Here is a 19,270-nt window from a genome sequence, read left to right as displayed (position 1 = left end):
ATCAGTAATCTGGTGATAGACCTGATTTGTTTTGGATATTTTGTATCAGATCTCAGGGCTTATTTTTTCTGAGCTATTAATTATGGTCCCTAAGTATTTGTATTCCTTAACAACCTCAAGTACTTCACCACTACAGGTCAGTTGGATGTCTTTCTGTTCTCTTGCCTTAACCAATACTTTACTCTTGGAGGTGTTAATTTTCACCCCTTTCACAATCTCCTCTCACAATTGGAAAATGTTCCGATACCTCATTTACTTATTACCGAATTACTTTAATTCTGACCGCTGTTGTAGCTCCTTGCTAAACAGACTTTAAAGCTGCTGTAAAATCTCCAGGCACAAATTTAGATATAACTTTATTCCGAATTTCTTTTCTGGGTACTAAATCGAGCACTGCCTTAAGATCAAGGAATGATACATATTTATGTCTCAGCCTAAAGCTTTTTCAGTGATATTTCTAAGGAAAAATATTCCTTGATGGCCATTGAGGACCAAAAGTAATAATTTCATCAGAGTTGAGAGGCCCCGAATTTTCCTGTCTCATATTTCACTTTGCCCTATCTTACTATTATCCAAGCTACTAATATTTAAATGGAACCAACTACATAACAGTACATACCATCCGCAATGCAGACAAAACTGACAATTCAATCCAAAAATACATTTTACACTTCATTTTTTTGAATTAGTTCCAAAACTAGATTTATAGATATCGAATCTAGAATCTAACTTGTTATGGCCAATGAGAAAAAAAATCTGATTTCTAAAGTGAGGAGTAAAGAAATTTTTATTTACCCATGAGCTATCAGTTTTGAAATTTTTTTACAAGGAAAAGGTCCATAAACTGTTGTTGAGTCTTTAATTGGTTCAGACATCTTGGTACTCCATATCATGTAACTACCATCATTATGAGAAGAAACAAATGTCTCATTATCTTTCCAATCTACACTTTCAACACCTTGCATACTGATACATGTCTGGAAAAAAAAAAAAAGAGGTATAGATAAAGTTAATAATAATTATCACAATATCTTTGGAAAAAGTTGTCACATGTATATCCTGGGTAACAGACAACCAGTTTGATAAACAAAACATTTGACCCATACTACTGAGTTTATTTTTTTTTTTAATCTTTTAAATTCCAATCATCAACTATAATATACAATTAATCCATTCTGACATATATTCTTCTTAATGATTACCATCACAATTAGCAATGCAGACAAACTGATTACAGCATTGAGGAAAAATAATTTTCAGACAAAACCCACAGAAGTTTTGCACAAAGACTTCTATTTCAATTTCCATAGTGCTTTTTTATACATATATTTTTTTTTATTCATGGAAATTCTTGAATATTGTCCTCCCATATTTGAGGTTTTGTTTATGACTTTGAATCAGTGGTTACCAACCTGTAGAAGTCTGCGGACCACTAAACCAAAAATTGGACTATGCAATGCTTATCTCCACTCCTGACATAAAAAAAGGGAGTCTTGCTGCTTGAAAATATTTTAGATAAGTTAAAAGACTATTTTAAATGATTTTTATTGTGCATTTAGGTAGATGTTAAAATATCTTAGCTAACCACTACAGACCAGAAAAGATCACTAATAAAACAGTTCTAACAATAAATCCACAAAAAAAAATGTGTAATTGGACCCTTCTGTATTCCACCTGAGATCCATGCACCATTGGTTGGGAACCACTGCTTTGAATGAAAATTTAAATTAAACAAAGACAAACAGAGGATCGCCCAATGTTAAATGCTAGACGCATCACACTCAGTAACATTAAGACCTATTTTACCTCTCTAATCTTTTATTCATTCTTTATAAAAAAGAATCCTGTGAATTTTGAGAATTTCTAAAACGAATTGGCTAAAATCATAAACGACTAAATCCAATAAGAAAATATAAATATAAACCTGTTCAGCTGCTGGCTTTTTCATATTCCAAAGGACCATTAATCCTCTTTCATATCCAATCAATAAGTTATCAGGATTATCTGGTTGGATTGCCATAGCATCAACTGCACCAGGATTGATTTTATAATCTTCAGGAACACTGGAAAAAATTCAGTTTTAAGATATTATTAATAATTTCAACACTTTAGGTTCACAAAAAATATCACAGTATTTAGAAGCATAATCATATATTTAAAGATTAGCTTACTTTTGCATGACAACATCTTGATAAATTACGGTGGATGACATTTCAAATGTACTAAGATGGAGCAGATACACATTACCACCTTCTGTTCCAATCAATAAATGCTCTTCAGACCCTTCTAAGCATAATGCAGACACTTTATTTAATCTGAATTTTGGAAACAACACAAAATTATTAATAACCACAATAAATCAATGAGAGGTTAATGTATTAGGTTTTCTCAATAATAATAATAAACTAATAAAATTTTAAAGAAGCATTAGGTGACACGGCAAACCCTCAACTTCAATAATTAGTTTTCAACTACCAGTTGATGCACTGCCTGAAAAACGGTAGGCATTACTTTTTGCATAACAATATTTTAAGTTAATCACTGTGAAAGTAAATTTGTTGTGAATTTTTAGTTTGACCAATATTGACATTATATCTATGTATATGTTAAATACAAAATTATGTAGTGTAATTTATTAATTATTATTATTCATATTAGATATAATAATTCAAAAACAGTACTCTAATTTGAATAAATCAACTTGGTGGTGTCAAAGCCCCTTAAATCACTCAGGTGACAAGATAGGGAACATAATAAACCAATGAGGTTCAAATTATTGGACACGGTATAATAACAAAACATTTTGCACAGATATTTCAAGAAGTTAACAAGTGATATAAAAAATGTTCAAAAATTAAAAATTAGAGATAACATTAAAAAAAAATTTTACTAGACTATATATTTTTTCTAATTAATCAATACATTTTCAATGATTTGGCCATGAATAATTAATATTACAAGTTAACTTTCTTCAAAGTAATATTTTTAAAACAATAATAATTACAATTTACTAATTTAAATTTTAAAAATTGTTTATAATAAATAAGTGAGTAATGTAATGACTCCTAATATTTTTATTTTTTATTTTCATTGATGACCACTTGATCAATAAATTAAAATATTGGATTTTATATAAAAATGTTTTTCTATTTTTACTAAGGATAATTATTTATTGAAGAAGTAAATACACATATATAAAGAACAATATCCGAACTTTTAATGACTACATTGGTGTTTATTCATAATTTCAAAAATTTTCTTGCACCCTAAAATTGCTTTGTTTCAACCCTGATATAAAACCATTAATACATTAATTTTCTATCTTTGTTGATCTTAAAATGAAACATTAAAGATAGATAGTCAGGTATATAAATAAAAATTAAAAAAAAAAAACAATACTAATTCATTAGAAAAATTTCTTAATGAAAAATCAGAATGATTACACCTTTGCAAATAGATAAAACCTGAATAAGGAATTTATTAAAAAAAATATTACAACTTACTTTCCTTCAACAGTATGGGACTTCACATTTTCTAAAATATTGTCATTAATCTCCCATAAATGAAGCGAATTGTCTTCACATAATGTTACTACGCGGCCCTGAAAAAAATATAATATTTAATAAAAGTAGTCACAGAGAAATATTGATTTGAATTAAACAACCATATTAAGAAATAAGAAAATAAAAATTACCTGATTGGGTATAAAAATAATTTTGGTCACCGAGATGTCAGAACTTGCATGGTGGCCATAGAACTCTACTCCAGGCCGTCCAAGACTACATATTAGAATAAGGAAATCTTACAGAACAGTCTGGCATCAAGTACGATTGTGCAACAAGAAGAGGTAACATAACTACTAGTCACCAAATTTATTTTATTGTTTGGCTTATAATCCTCCAACAAGAGCACTTAAATAGTAAATATGATCCATTGAAAAAGTATGAGCTCCAAAGAAATTTAACTAGTGGAAAGACAATTTTATTTAGTCATATTTTTTTTGCCAAGACTCCCATTGGAGTCCTATACTGTTCATTTTTAGGCATTCTTGAACAGCCCTGATGAAGCCCTACAAAGTGGGGTGAAACTTCGGTTAATAAATAGTTGAAAACTACTTTATTCTTTTTTTGACCGCAACCCTGACCATCTTCATCTTTTTTTTTTAGCTTAAAACTTCAATGCTTTCTATTTCTAGTTCTAAGCATTTAATGTGGTATTATAATAAAATACTCTACAGATGACCTTGAAATAGTTTAATATCATTTCCGAATAATTGTATACAGGAATTTACTGGTAATTGAATAGTGACTTCATTTATGATTCATAATTCCCTATAAGTTTTTCTATTAATTGCTTGCTGTAGATCTGATAATGAGATATCTATTATTCATAAAGGTTATTATTTGATATATATAAAAGAAATAAGAAAGACTTGTAAAAATATAATTGAGTAAATAACAGATCTACAGAATGCAACTTATAATAGAAAAAACTGTTATGAAATCATAATTAAAGCATAATTTCAAAAACCAGTAAAATTAGATATGATGTTATCTATGGCTGATCTCAACCCACAGAGATAGAATATATAAATATGTGATTATTGCTGAAACTGAGGTAAAGTATAAATTTAAACAAGGGAGTGGCACACTTGATCTGCCTTCTTATCTGGATGATTAGTACAGTATATCAAGTGCCCTAGAGACATTCCAAAATAATATTTATTAAAAAGGATACACTTTAATCGCTCCTGTTGCAGTTCCAATAGCCATAAGCCTAAGAACTGGATCCCATGCAAGACAAGTGGGTTTGTTTGGAAATCCATGCTGTACAGTCTAAAAAACAAAAAAATCAACAATTCAATAACTAATAAAGGCATACCATTTCCTGCTACTAATAAAAAAATAAATACTAATAAATATTGTTTGAACTAAGCTATTATAGTTGAATCATGTCATTATATAGTCTTAATTTTTGACAAACTTTTGTTAAAGGTATGCATCAGTTAATTTTTTTAATTTAACTGAGGCATACTTTTAAGCAATCTATTTTAAAAGTTCATGAGAAAAATAAAAAAACAATAAGATTAATACTTTTGCTAAAGAAGTCAATGTAATGGGTGACCATGTAATTATTACATCTCCATAGTTATGAATCAAATGAATCAAAATCAATAGTTTTATTATAATTACATTTTAAAAATTAATAGCATTAAGCTCAGAAGGTGAGTTAATTTAATTTTCAGCAATGGTTTTCATAAAAGACTTGATTGAATACATATGAAATTGGTCCTAAATTTCATTAACTAGACGAATCTAAATGCAAAACTTAAAATAAGATAAGAAAATTGACACTGTGATGTAATTTTTAAAACTATACAATAGAAAGATTCAGCCAAATAATATTCATTTTGGATATTTTAAACATCTTTCAGGTTTCAGGGTGAGTTTACATTAGGAATGTGTTATGGGAGCTATATCAAATGTTATTCAGTCAAAAATCCGGTTTCCCAAAAACATAACATAGACAGTTACTTGATAAAACCCTTCAATTAAACTGAAAGTTACAAGATTTACAGTTATATTTATTATTTTAAATCTACATTCATAAATTATATTAAGTTGAAAAAAAAATAACAGTAACAGTGAAACTGACACATTTGAAAGGAAATTAAATTAAAAAGCTTTCGAGCATCATCTCACAGCAACAACTGATAAATCATTGATATAAATTGAAGAAATCTGATATATGTATATGTATATATATTTATATATATACATATATATAAAAATATTATAATTAAAAATAATTTTATTTTTGTAATTCAAGAATAAAATTAAATAAGGTTTTACTTGATGAATAATTGTCCATATAAGGGCTTTGAAAGACTAAGCATATAATGTAGTGCATTACAAGAGAGTTCTTTAATCAACAATATTATGAGAATCAACATTAGATGTCCAAAATGTAAATTAAAAAGTATAATAATCAGCACAACAAGAAAATCTTATAACTTTTATCAAAAGGACAAAACTAAAGAAATTACTACAGGACAAAATGAGACAGTGTTATATTTAAATAATCAATTTGAATAATGGCTAATTCATTTACCAAATAAATTATGAAAAGAAAAAATATTTACAATTCTGATAAAAAATAATTTATCATCAAATGGAAACCAACAAAAGTAATATATTTATACAAATTAATGAATTTGAAACATTCAGCTAAACACACACAAAAAAAAAAAAATGTTAAAATATTTTTTAAAAAATACATAAATAAATTTATATTTATGATGATTAAATAATTATTTCATTTATGAATATATTTTTACAATTGTACTTTAAAAACCATACTATTACAATATGATTAAAGTTGATTAATTTTATCACTTAAACAAATGAAAATGAAAGATTTCTATCAAAGTTCTAAAAACCATTTTTATATTGGTTGACTTTAATCAATGGATACATACGTCAGGTGACCACAACAGGTAAGTTTATTATTCACAGATAATGATCTAATTTAAAAATTCTAATGAAATTTAATACATATACACCCAAAAGTAAAATAGAAAATTATTAAGCAGAAGTTTGTTAGATCATGAACAGAAGAAAGAGTTGTAACAAAAAAGATTTCCATAGACATAACCATTTTAAGATAAAGACAAACAGAACTAAAGTGTCTTAATAAATATGACAGAAAATAAAATTATCAAGCTTTGAAAACAGTTAAATAAAGGAAATAGGGTGTGTAAATTGTGTGTAGGGTACAAAAATATTAATATTAAGTAGAATTTACTTAATATTTATGGAGAAATCTTAATTTTGTTTCTTTTGTTTTCCTAAAATAAAAATCAATATTAACAGAATATTAGAAAGGCAATCTAATTGCACTAAATGAAAATTATTAAGAAACAAAGAGCATAGTTGTAACTTTCAACATAATATTCTTACTAAGAAAATATATTGTTTTTAAATATCAAGGAAATTTAATAATAAAGTGGTTTCAATTAGTCATAACTGGTTTGCTAAACCAAGTGAAACTATGATACAATCATGATAACAAAATGTACATTAAAAGATAGGTCTCAATTATTACAAATCAACAATTATTAGGATTAGATTGAAATTCATAAAAAGTCAATATAGATATGAAGTAACAAATTTAAGGATCACTTTGGAAACCCACCAAAACAAATTATCCTACAAAAAAAGGTCAATTTAAAGAGTTACTAGAATAAACATTTAATTACTTAAAAACAACACAGCAACTAATCTGTCAAGTAAAATATATACATACACCAACTTAAACTTACAGCTAGAAAGTTTGTAAAACTTAATTACATTTCGATAAATGATTTTTTTTATTTTTAGCAGCAGGAAAAAGCTTTATTTACAGCCACTACTAGTTGTGTACATACCGTGATAAGAGATAAGGTGTTACAGGAAGAGATACAATAAATTTGCCAAAAATTAATCACTAGATAGGTAACGAATAACTACTCTTATGACATGGAAATGAATTAACTAATGCTATTCTAAGTTAATAAACATGATTTAGTCAACAAATGGGAATTGATAATGAGGTTTACAACAAGTCAAAATGTAAATTTTGATATATAATAATATTAAGTAACAAGTCAGACTACAGCAGATACAATACTGTCAACATGTATCATAAAAACCAATCACAGAACATTATCACTAATAAGTAATAAGATATTTATGACACTTAAGGGTAATAAAAAAAATTGGTTTACCTTATTGTATACAATTGAAATAATATCTTACCTTCCTGAAAGCAAACAACTCCTTTTGTAATTTCACTCTTTCAGCTGAAGGCTGCTGCCCTTTTCCTCGGATAAACTTCAACATACCTGCAATTTTTTGGCACACAGGTTAGGTTACCTTTCAAAGTAAACACTAGCACCAAAACAAACCAATCAACGAAACACACTCAACATTACACTATAACACAAGGTTTAAGAGGCAGGTTTCTTCGTTATAATATTAAGCACTCACTAAACTTCGTAAACTGATACATAAATAAAAGAAAGGAAACGCCTGCCTGCTTACGTCAACCACAGATGCCGAAATGAATAACGAATAAAACGGTGTTAAACTGCATGAATACTACTTGAATACGTTTTAAGAGCAAACTAAAACACATACCTGAAGTTTTTACTTTATATTTCAGAACGATGTAATTGAAAACCTTCTAGGTAACACTTTGTGTAGGATAGCCTACTTGCCACAAGCATCGGACGCCTTCGAGATTACAACTGGTCATTGGTTTGTACGTGGACAGTTTAGCCAACATCAGTAATTAAAAAAAACCTATTTCAGAACAATTAGTATTTTTAAAATAGATAATTGTTAGTAATTTTTTTTATTACCTATTAAAAAAATATTTCATACATTTCCTACTAAGAATATTCAAAAGATTAAAAAACTAAAACGGGAGTACAGAGAGTTCGATGACACATCAAAGGTGGATTCACCTACGCCATTCTTGTCCATTATTCAAGCAGGGCATTGAAAATTGGATATTCAAAGCGTTCTTCGACCATTATCACTTCTATGAAAGATTCTACTAACGACTAACTAGCAGTCATCAGTATTTTTTTAAAATAGGATATTCAGAAAAGGAAAACCTTCCTAGTTGACTGGAAGGAAGAAAGGATTAAATAATTCAGGAATGAAATAAAAATTAACTTTAATATTTGATAAATGTACAATATGAAATATTATTGCACGTTGAATTTAAAATAAAAACTAATTAACAAACATAATCTAGATAAGAACAATAATTTTTTTATATAGTAGATACACCTTCCAATTAATTGGTTAAAAACAATACACAAATATTTTGGTAACTTCTTTAGAAACAAATATCAACAGGAAATGACTTACATTATAATCTTTTCACAATTGCTGCAATTAACAGCTTAAATATGTTTTGCAATACAATATCAGAAGCAAAATGACAAGAACATGACAAAATTAAACAATGCAATCAATACATCCAAAATGAAATCAATAAATTATTTAATGATTTAATATAGCGAAACAAAATTCATTTAGATATACAGCTTAAAATTAAAGTTAGGTAGATCTTAAATATAAACCTAAGTCTCACAACCTTTCACTTAATTTCTATGCCAAAAAATTTAAACAATAGAGCTTAAAATATTCTTTAATAAATTATATACATAAATTTATGATTTGTAATAAATATCTTCATCAGATATATCGCTGCTTTGCTTCAATAGTGTGACATCTGACAAAAAATATATATATTATTTTGTATTTGATGTGTTCTATTGATCACACCATAAACTGTGGTTACTTTTTGATAACCCTACTAGCTTTGGGATAGACTAAGAATGTATCACAGTAGAGAAGGAACCTTTCTACATTCATATCTTTGGAACATGTCCATTTCAAAATAAAATCAAAACTTTTTTTTTGTGACAGATGTGCCACTATTAAAGCAAAGCAGTGATACAGTGAGCATCTTAAATTAACATACAAGTCACACAACCTCAACATAACTGGATATAAAAATTCAACAATTAATTTTTAATATAAGTATTTAAATTATGTAGGAAGAGTGAAAAGAGGGGATTACATTAATTCAAGTCAGTAGGATAAATTATTGAATGAAATCAATTTCCAAAAGCAAATTAAGATATTAGCTTAGTAAGGAACTAATAGTTCATTTCAACCTCAAAGTCACCACAATTAAAGCAAGAAACAGTAAACTAATTGTATCATAATTAATTTATATATACTGAGGAATATAATTGACTGTAAGTTATTCTATTACATTTAAAATTACAGGAAGGTGTCCAATATGAATTTTCAGCAACTTTTACAAAGAAACTGAAATTCTTTTAATCTCTCCGAGCAATTTATTATTAATATTGAAAATTTACACAGCCTTTTAGGAATGTCAAATAATACATCCATAATGGAATGAATTGTATCAATTTACACTTTTGATTATTATAATCAATGTTGAAGAAATAAAATTAATTACAAATGAATATAATCCTTTTCTTTTCAAAACGAAAAGAATTAATTTGGTAAGAAATCCAAATTTCCATGGAGATATGCATAAGTAAATACCACAAGAACCTTATTAAGAGTTTCAATTGTAGGAAAATCCAAAACAGAATAATCATCCTTTTCAGTATGCCATACAGACGGGAACTGAACTGGAATCAAGTGCAAAATGGGAACTCCTAGAAAAGAACAAAATTAACAATTCATTTAAAGTTTAAACAAAAATAAAATAACAAAATAAAGATAGTGCTAAGAAAGAAATCTTACAAAAATTGATTATTGTTGAATGACACTTATTCTGGATAATATCCTCACCAGAATTCAAGATTTAAAAAAAAAATAAATTAAATTAAAATAAATCATCTATGACATAAACAAGTAGAAAGCATATATCTTTAAAATAGAATAACAAACAAAAAATTAACAGAATTTTTGATAAATATATAATACTATTTTTTTTTTTAATTTCATTTTTAATACATATATACATGTGGTTTTTTTTTCCACACAATGGTTTAAGACTTTCATTGTAGTTCTATATAACCTGTTTAATATTTTGAAAAAATACTAAATATAATCATCAAGAGAACAAATAGGGTTGGTGGTCAGGTTAAGATTTTGAGTGGAGAATTATTACTACATACTGTTACCACTTACCACCTTATTGTTTTCAAAATGTCATGGAGCCAATTTCTTTTTAGATATCACAGGAGATAGATTTTAACGGTAATAAAGAAATGAGCTAGCAGGTATAGCCATTGAGTTTGTGGTCAGGAGGTGGATACTTATTTGATGCAAAATAATCAAGCATAATTGAATTTGTTAAATAATAATAAGTGTTGAAATATTAAGTTTATAGATCATAATGTTTCATGGAAAATAGAGCATAAATAAATAAGAAATGATTTTATATAGTAAGAATAAAATTAAATTATTGGACTGAAACACAGGGTTTTTATACAACTAATATTTTAACAAACAATCTGCTCAAAGATATTTTAAAATTAGCAATGAAAACATCTATACATAATTTTCCATTGCTTTGATTACAGCTCAATCAAATCTCTGTTGAACAAGAAACAAACTGAAAAATCATATGGAATATTTCATAGATCAGAGAATTAATTTCTTTGATTTATTTTAAGGATATTTAATGATGTTAATATTTTAAAATACCAAATCAAGGTAAAAAGACTTACCTCACTGCCATCGGTACTTTCTTGCAATGTTCATTTATTTTACTGGCCAAAAAATTATAACCGGTCACTTATGAACTCACGACTCTCCATGTGAATATAGGAGATCATATAAGACATTTATTATTAAGAAAAAAAATGGTCATAATTGTTAATGGAATTTTAATTTATTATTAAACGATTTTCCAGTGATTCAAACTATTTAATTTACATAATGTTTATTGAAACTCATGAATTTCTGATCTCATTTAATTTGGTTTAGATTACAATAAGTATGTTTTTATAATATGTATTTATGTAATATATGCAAATGTGTAGAAGTATTAGTATAGTAGTAGTAATTAATATAACAATAACAGTATGCACAGTTTGAAATAAACAACAATATATGAGTGTGTAGTTTTAAAATTTATAATTTTGTCTTTGTGAGTCTGTTTTAACTTTTTGAATCCAGTCTATGGGTCCAAGAAAAATAGTGGAAAACTACGTTGAAATTAACATCGATTGATAGGAAAACAAACATTAGGGTACAGTAAAATAAAGTTTAAAATCTATAACTTGAACTAAATAAAACTACCTTGTTGAAGAAATGGTATATGGTCATCTTCAATGTAGCCAAAGGTAGATTTTTCAAGAAAATGAAGAGGTTGATTACTTGCTACTTGTCCTAAGGATTTCAGTTTTTGCTCTATATGGGCAAGACTTCGATGCCACTGTTCAGTTTCAGGGAAAAAACTATAGAATTTTGTGTCTTTTGAGCCCATTAGATCAAGTAATACTAACATGTCCTGAAAAAAAAAAAATTAAAAAATCAAAAATATTTTTTTGGGTTATTAGATGATAAAAATTGATTTACTAAAGACATTACTACAAGTATTTTTTGAATCATCATTCTCTAATTAATAGTGATTTTTATGTCTTAATTCATACTATTCATTCTAGAAAGTAGGTGCCAATTTATTAGATTCACCCTCTGAGCTACCCTAGATTCATCCTACTAATTAATACATATAAATTAAATTATGATGGAGATGTAGTTAAATTAAATTATTTATGAATTATAAAAAAGTGAGTGTCAACCACCTGTCACAAAAATAGTAGTAAAAAAAATTTATCACTGCCCATTATGAAGTAAGTCATAATAGAGTAGATCAGCACAAATGATTTGCAATCGTAAACAGCCAATGAAGCACATTTGTTGAGATTATTTCTATTTACAGATAATTAAATTACTATAACTTATTGGCAAGGAATATTCACTTATTCTTTTCATCAGGAGCAAGATAAGATAAAATAAAAATCTATAGTGTAAAATAAAAAAATCTATAGTGTTGGCGAACAATATAACAGATAGCAAACCTGTAATTAAAACTGAAGTATTTCTCTTATGATTAAAAATAAAAGCAAATATTGCTGAGAACAATTTGTATATTTGGTAGGTAGTGGAATAGAGTTAGCGTGCAACAGTCTAATAAAAAAAAAATGAAAGGTGGTTAAAATATAGCCATGCTTCAAGGTTTATGAGGCATGGCCTTAAAATCTACCATTTTAATTTTTGTTTCACCCATCAAAATAATTTAAATTGATTGAATAAGAAAAAAATCAGGACAGAATAGAGCTAAAAAATACTTTACTTTTTAGAAAAAATGGTAAAATAGGCCAATATTACTTACTATTCTGTTTAGCTCTGAAGTAGCTGCATCTTTGGTAGGATATGGATTTCTGCTCATCTTTTTTGCTAAATGCCTAGATCCATAGATACTGTCTGTACTGGACCAAGTTCGAAAGGCTTCTTCTCCATCAAAAAAGATTAACATCAAGCTTACTCTCTAAAAATATGTAAGAATAACTAGGCAATGCAAATATTTATGATTTCCATATTTTCATATAATAATAAATGCAATGGTATCAATAACAGTTGCCTTGAAAATCAAATTAAAATGTAGACATTAGAGATGGGCAATCCTCTTCAAGATTTTAACATCCTTTATAGACTGATTGATTAACTGTTATAAAAAAATAGAGATAGACCCACCAAACTTAATTCCCAAGAACTCTCAAATTCAACTTAAGTATCTGGTGAGTGAATAAGCAATGAGCAGAAGGATTGATTCCTATGGAAATAGATAGGATTGCTTGCTTGAACCTTACCAAACACTTTACTTACTCTTCGGAGACTTTTCAATATAATTAATGCTTTTATTTAATAATCTCAACTGAGAACATACAAGTTCAACTTATTATAAATACTTGTTACTTGTTCCTTTTTGTTCAATTTTTCACAATAATAAAAGTAATGTAAATTAAATTAAATTTATTACATAAATATATTTAAATTTCCTAAGCAAAATAATTATTTTGGCCATGAATAAAAAGTAAATAGTTTAACATAAATAAGTTTTTTTTCTTCCTTACAATCTCACAGCTTAAGTATTTGTTTTATTTTAATTTGTAACTACTCCCATCAATTTATTATACATCACTATTGAAGGAAGTCAGTGCCTCATACAAATCCTTTTTGCTTTCAATTTGCAATTTGCATTTTTTAACAGCTCTATGTGTTCCAAACGCTCTGAGTCTAAAAAACACATTTTGGCTATTGGTCCATACATGAGTGCTATGATTATCTCTTCAACAGATAGATCCACTCTATTATTTTTTTATGATTTGGTCTCTGATGCATGTGTAATAATTTGGGCACTCTGTAAGCAATAGCTGAAAACCATGTTTATCTATAACCTGTAGAGTAAAAATCTGGAACTGTTTAACCTTTCATACATAGTATTTTCCAAGAATAAGCTGGACAAAAAGTAAAGATAAGTTGATTTTGTTAGCATATCATGCAAAAAATATACATTTAATGATAAATTATAAATATTTGATTACTAGAAAGTTACTTAAACTCTGTACAATAAATAAATAAAATAAACATCCAAATAAGATCTGTAGCAAAGATACAGCACATTAGTCTCAGTACCAATATATTTTAAGTATATTGCGCATTAATCTTTTTTTTTTTTAGGATTTTTAATAATTGAAAAATATACATCATCCAGAACATTAGAGATGCCCATTTGAAAGATAATTAAATTGTCTAAATTAGTTAAGAAAGTCATATAATTGTAAACAGATTCAGTATTCTGTAGGTAATGTAGACATACTCATTACGATTTTATCTAGGACAAATTTATTTAAATGTACAGCTCACTAGTTAGTCAATGTGTATACAATTTATGTGATGTATTTTCAAATAGGTATGTAATGTTTGGTTACTGATATACCAACTGAATTGAGACATAAGTAATTTAAGTCTGAGTAGCTTTGATTGGAATGCCTACATTTTGTTTTAGTATGGTCCTTTAGTTATAAAATATTTGGGAAGTAAGAGTGTTTGTAGTTTTTATTTTACTTTGTTTCATATTATGAATATAGCATATCAGTTTTTATTTTAAAATAAGGGCTCTATGGCATCCTGTGAGTCTAAAAATTTTTGGACTGAAGGTTTTTAGATTCGCCATGAGAAGATGCACAGGGGTGTAGTAAGGTAACACAAATAAATGAAACTTATATTTGTATTGTAGTTTTGGCATAAATTTTACGCCTTTATCAGGACTAAAAACAAATCATAGATAACAACTATAATAGAATGAAAAATAATAAAAACAGTATAAAAAGTATAAGAAGATAAAAAGCAATAATATAAAAGGTATGATAATATTAATGATATTAAGGTTTGATTTTTAATATATATAATACATTTTTTTTCTCTTTCTTTCATAGTTTTTCATTTTCTAGTATTTTTAATGTTTGCCATCTTTGTGTATAAATTCTTACTATTCCTAAATTATACATTACTTTCTTATATTATTATCTATTATCTTCTTAACTTCTTGTGATACTGTTTTATTATTTTTCATTACATTGTAGTTACTATCTTTTTTTGTTTTCAGCCTTTACAAGGACCTGAAATTTATACCAAAGCATAGGCACAAATAAAGTAAGTTTCACTTATTTGTGTTCATTACAACTCCACTGACTGCAACCCTGAGCACCTTCTCCTCATAACTAATATCAACCATGCAAACATCTGTTTTCCTTTTCCTACAATTAATAATGACTAAAACTCCATTAAAAAAAAAAATAAATGACCAATACAATTTAGTAAAAGCTTAATAATTATAACAATATGTTTACTCACAGGATTTTGAATTCTAATAAGTGGAGTCAGAACTTTCGCTAGTTCCATTAGCATGGCACATGGAACGGCTGAATCTGTAGCTCCAAGAAATTCGAACTCTTTGAAATATTTAGAATCATAATGACAAGCTAGAGTTAAAAATCTTGGAGCTGTTGGATCTAGTTTTGCAATAATATTGGTAAATCTCAGCTTCCCAAAAGTTGGTGTGTTATCATCAAACGTATCATATTCCACATCATATCCAAATGATTGTAACTGAGATCCTATAAACTTAATAAAGGAATAAAATTAAAAAAATAATGAACAAAACTAATATTTGCGAAAATTCTTATATTAATTTAGAAATCAGGACAGATTTTTTTTTAAATACAATATTTTTCAACAATAAAATATTAATAATAGATAGCTGATTGTTTGAAATGTTATTGATGACACTTAGAAATTAAAGATATATATCATATAAAAAACAACCAACCAATTGGTTTAATAATGAAATAAATATAAAAGAAGGTGTTTTGAATAATCGAAAAGCAAATAATGTTCCATATGTTGTACAAAAGGGAATGTCATAATCTCATAAATAAAATATAGCTGTATTATCATTATTGGTTGCTTAGATATCAGATGATAACTATAATTAATATTTATGATATTTTTTCCCTAAAACAAACACAGAAATTAAAACAAATTCTACTTTCAATTCTAGACATAATACTTAAAAAAAAAATTTTAATCACTTTTTTATTCATCCCGTTTCATCAATAATAATAATAAAATAATACTGTTAATTATTTGAGCCATTCAGTTAACAGAATGTCTAACTCCAATACCAACACTGAAAAGTACTTTTAATAATATTTATCAATGCAAAATTCTTAACTACTTTTGAAAAAGTGTGACAGAAACAAAACAAGTTAATAAAATTTGCATTGTGCTCATAACCATTAATTCTATAATATACCAATTTATTATATAGCATCTAACAATGCTAAATTCTTATAGACAAATATTGAAAATACATAAGATAAATTTTATTGTTAGTCATTTTATGAACTGAATAAGTAATTTTTGGGGATCATTAGATTCTCCTGATTGTATTTTATTTAAATACAACTATGGTCAAATCTAGAGCACAACAAATTGGGAAAATAGTTTGAGATTACATAAATAAAAATTCTAAAACTAATAATAGAACGAATTTCCTTCCCTTTATAAGTACAATAAAAATCTCAGCAGAAATAGAAAAAAAAAGTTTCCAGCAGTCATAAGTTTTCCTTTAAAAGCACAAATATAAATTTAAAAAGGACAAATAAACATTTCAAAAATATTATTCTGCTGAGCGTTAAAAAATTAAAACAAATGTAATAAATCATTATATGCAACAAACACTAATGATTGGAGTATCAATTGATTTTTTAATTAATATTGATATAAGGAAAAGTAATTAAATGTAAATTAGCTATTTTGTTAAATTTGAGTATGATTAACTATTTTGTTAAATTTGAAGTGAAAGTGGTGTATCTGTGTCATGGTTCTGGAAAATCAAGATATACCAATTCCATAAATAATCCATGTAATAATATTAAATGGTACCAAATATGACTAACATGGTTCAATAAATGGAAAATAGTCATAAAAAAAATTTGAATGTTCTGGTATAAAGAGAAAATTTACCTCTTTAACTCTTTCATGGGAAGGTGTCCCTACAACCCTTGGTACCAAAATTTGATTAAGGGCTTCTCTGATATAAGTTTCATTATACAATGATGACAATTGAACAAGCTCTGAGCTAGTTAGACTTTTTGATGCATGGACTTTCTGAAATCAGAAATACAAACAATACATAAATATTATATTAAATCTACCAAATATATTTTCAAAAAAATTACCAGGAAACAGAGGTTGAATAATCATTAACATACCCTTTCTTCATGAAACTGAAGACTTAATGATGCTTCATATAAATGAAAACACAAAAACAAACCAACACCACACACTATAGTCGGTGTAAGAAACGTCATTGTTATCACTTAATTTCGAACTCGACAAATTATATTCTCGCTGACGAGGGACTAATGTCAATACTGGTCACAACAGAACGGTTCTGAAGCCAACTGCCTACTGACATCCCTTCTTCTTCTCGCGTGGGAAGTGTCAAATCTGTTATAACCTGAAAACTAGCCAATAGGAAACATTGTTGGTAACCTCCAAGCTGTTCTGTATTTGCATAATTTTTCTAGTTAGTTCTGAATAAACGTTTACTGTTTATGTATTTTTTAAAGAGCAAAACCGTTTCACAGAGTCTTTAACTAACTAAAACATCACAGTAAAAATTTATTTTTAATATTTATTCTCTGAAGTGTTCGATTAGGTTATGGTGTGTAGTATAATTGAAATTCCAGCTTATTAAAGTGATATAAAGATGGGAAAGCACGAGGTAGGGACTCCGAAGTATATTGCTAATAAAATAAAGGCAAAAGGATTACAAAAACTGAGATGGTATTGTCAAATGTGTCAAAAACAGTGTCGTGATGAAAATGGTTTCAAGTGCCATACTATGTCAGAATCTCATCAGAGACAGTTATTGTTATTTGCTGATAATCAGAATACATATTTAAACCAGTTTTCAAAAGAGTTTTGTGATGGCTATCTGGAACTCCTCAGGAGACAGTTTGGAACAAAAAGAGTTCATGCCAACAGGGTCTATCAAGAGTACATTTCTGACAGACATCACTTACACATGAATGCAACCCAATGGGAGACTTTAACAGATTTTGTTAAGTGGTTAGGACGGGAAGGAAAATGCGTTGTGGATGAAACAGAAAAAGGATGGTTTGTTACTTACATTGACCGTGACCCTGAAACAATAAGGTTGCAAGAAGCTCTAGCAAAAAAAGAGAAAATGGATAGAGATGACCATGAAAGAATGATGAAAATGCTTGAGAAACAAATAGAAAGAGGTAAAAATTTGGATTCAAAAGCTCCAGAACATACTCCTACTGACTTGGTTAGAAATGAAAATGAGAAAATCACACTTGCTTTAAACACCTTTAAGAAACCAGAACCTATTAAAATTGACCTTAAAGGTTCTGCTCTTTCAAAACTCGCTGTTGAATCCAACAGTAAAAAAATGAAGAAAGAAGAAAAAAGGAAATTATCTGCTTTAGACCAAATTATTCTTGAAGAGGAAGAAAAGAAAAAGAAAGTTAGAAAGAAAGAAAACTGGATTACTGAAGATATTGTTGTGAAGATTGTTACTGATTCTCTTGGTGATAGATATTTTAACAAAAAAGGTGTTATAATAGAAGTTATTGATAAGTATGCAGCTCTTGTTAAAATGTTAGATTCAAATCATAAGTTAAAATTAGACCAGTCACATCTTGAAACTGTAATTCCAAAACCAGGGCGAAAAGTGAAAATTCTGAATGGAGCATACAATGGCCTGATTGCAGAACTTGTTAATATTAGCCCAGAAGACTTTAGTGTTTCTGTTAAAATCTCTTATGGTCCATTGAGAGGGAAAGTGGTAAATAAATTACCTTATGAAGATGTAAGTAAATTAATGACTGACTAATAGTTGTTAAAGTGTTATCTATACATTCTGTGTTAAGCTATGTATTTTTTAAATATGTAACTTAAAAGTGATTTTAAGGAAAACGTTTATGGAAACTTGAATTATTAAATTATGGATTATATTTGTGTATATCTACTGCCTTTTTTCGTAACCTTTCATTGTTGTTTTTATATGAGGCTATCAATTTGGAAATCAGTTTCTTTTTTTATATATTATTTTTTTGTATGAA

General features: G+C 27.4%; 3 protein-coding genes and 1 long non-coding RNA gene across 7 annotated transcripts in view; 2 read left to right on the top strand and 2 right to left on the bottom strand.

The window, feature by feature from the left end:
• l(2)gl (LLGL domain-containing protein l(2)gl) overlaps positions 1–8,308 on the bottom strand; it is a 50,520-nt gene extending 42,212 nt beyond the window's left edge. For all 4 annotated transcript variants that reach the window (XM_014429976.2, XM_014429978.2, XM_024359844.2 and 1 more), the window contains exons 1-8: positions 8,178–8,308; positions 7,797–7,882; positions 4,738–4,835; positions 3,695–3,779; positions 3,504–3,601; positions 2,172–2,315; positions 1,925–2,063; positions 796–977 (exon numbers count right to left, since the gene is read on the bottom strand). In XM_014429976.2, coding sequence (XP_014285462.1) covers positions 796–977; positions 1,925–2,063; positions 2,172–2,315; positions 3,504–3,601; positions 3,695–3,779; positions 4,738–4,835; positions 7,797–7,880 — 830 coding nt within the window. In that variant the 5' untranslated portion in view covers positions 7,881–7,882; positions 8,178–8,308. The remainder of the gene's footprint in view (positions 1–795; positions 978–1,924; positions 2,064–2,171; positions 2,316–3,503; positions 3,602–3,694; positions 3,780–4,737; positions 4,836–7,796; positions 7,883–8,177) is intronic.
• LOC106686592 (uncharacterized) lies at positions 6,361–7,574 on the top strand. The gene is made up of 2 exons (XR_001344041.2): positions 6,361–6,496; positions 7,380–7,574. It is a non-coding gene; the product is annotated as an uncharacterized lncRNA (long non-coding RNA).
• Positions 8,309–8,704: 396 nt separating the features above from the next.
• LOC106686590 (glutaminyl-peptide cyclotransferase) lies at positions 8,705–17,601 on the bottom strand. The gene is made up of 6 exons (XM_014429975.2): positions 17,390–17,601; positions 17,142–17,285; positions 15,468–15,737; positions 12,943–13,098; positions 11,847–12,057; positions 8,705–10,252 (listed from the first exon to the last, which is right to left on the bottom strand). The coding sequence occupies exons 1-6, from the start codon at positions 17,486–17,488 to the stop codon at positions 10,086–10,088; spliced, it is 1,047 nt and encodes a 348-aa protein (XP_014285461.1). The 5' UTR covers positions 17,489–17,601; the 3' UTR covers positions 8,705–10,085.
• A 48-nt stretch (positions 17,602–17,649) lies between these two features.
• Positions 17,650–19,170, top strand: kin17 (kin17 DNA and RNA binding protein). Its single transcript, XM_014429974.2, has one exon. It carries the CDS (start codon positions 17,890–17,892, stop codon positions 19,039–19,041), a length of 1,152 nt encoding a protein of 383 aa, XP_014285460.1. The 5' UTR covers positions 17,650–17,889; the 3' UTR covers positions 19,042–19,170.
• Positions 19,171–19,270: the final 100 nt, after the last annotated feature.

The sequence above is a fragment of the Halyomorpha halys genome, unplaced genomic scaffold (assembly GCF_000696795.3).
Source record: "Halyomorpha halys isolate HHAL.00 unplaced genomic scaffold, Hhal_1.1 Scaffold844.1, whole genome shotgun sequence".
Classification (NCBI taxonomy): domain Eukaryota; kingdom Metazoa; phylum Arthropoda; class Insecta; order Hemiptera; family Pentatomidae; genus Halyomorpha; species Halyomorpha halys.
This window is presented reverse-complemented; position numbering and strand designations above follow the sequence as displayed.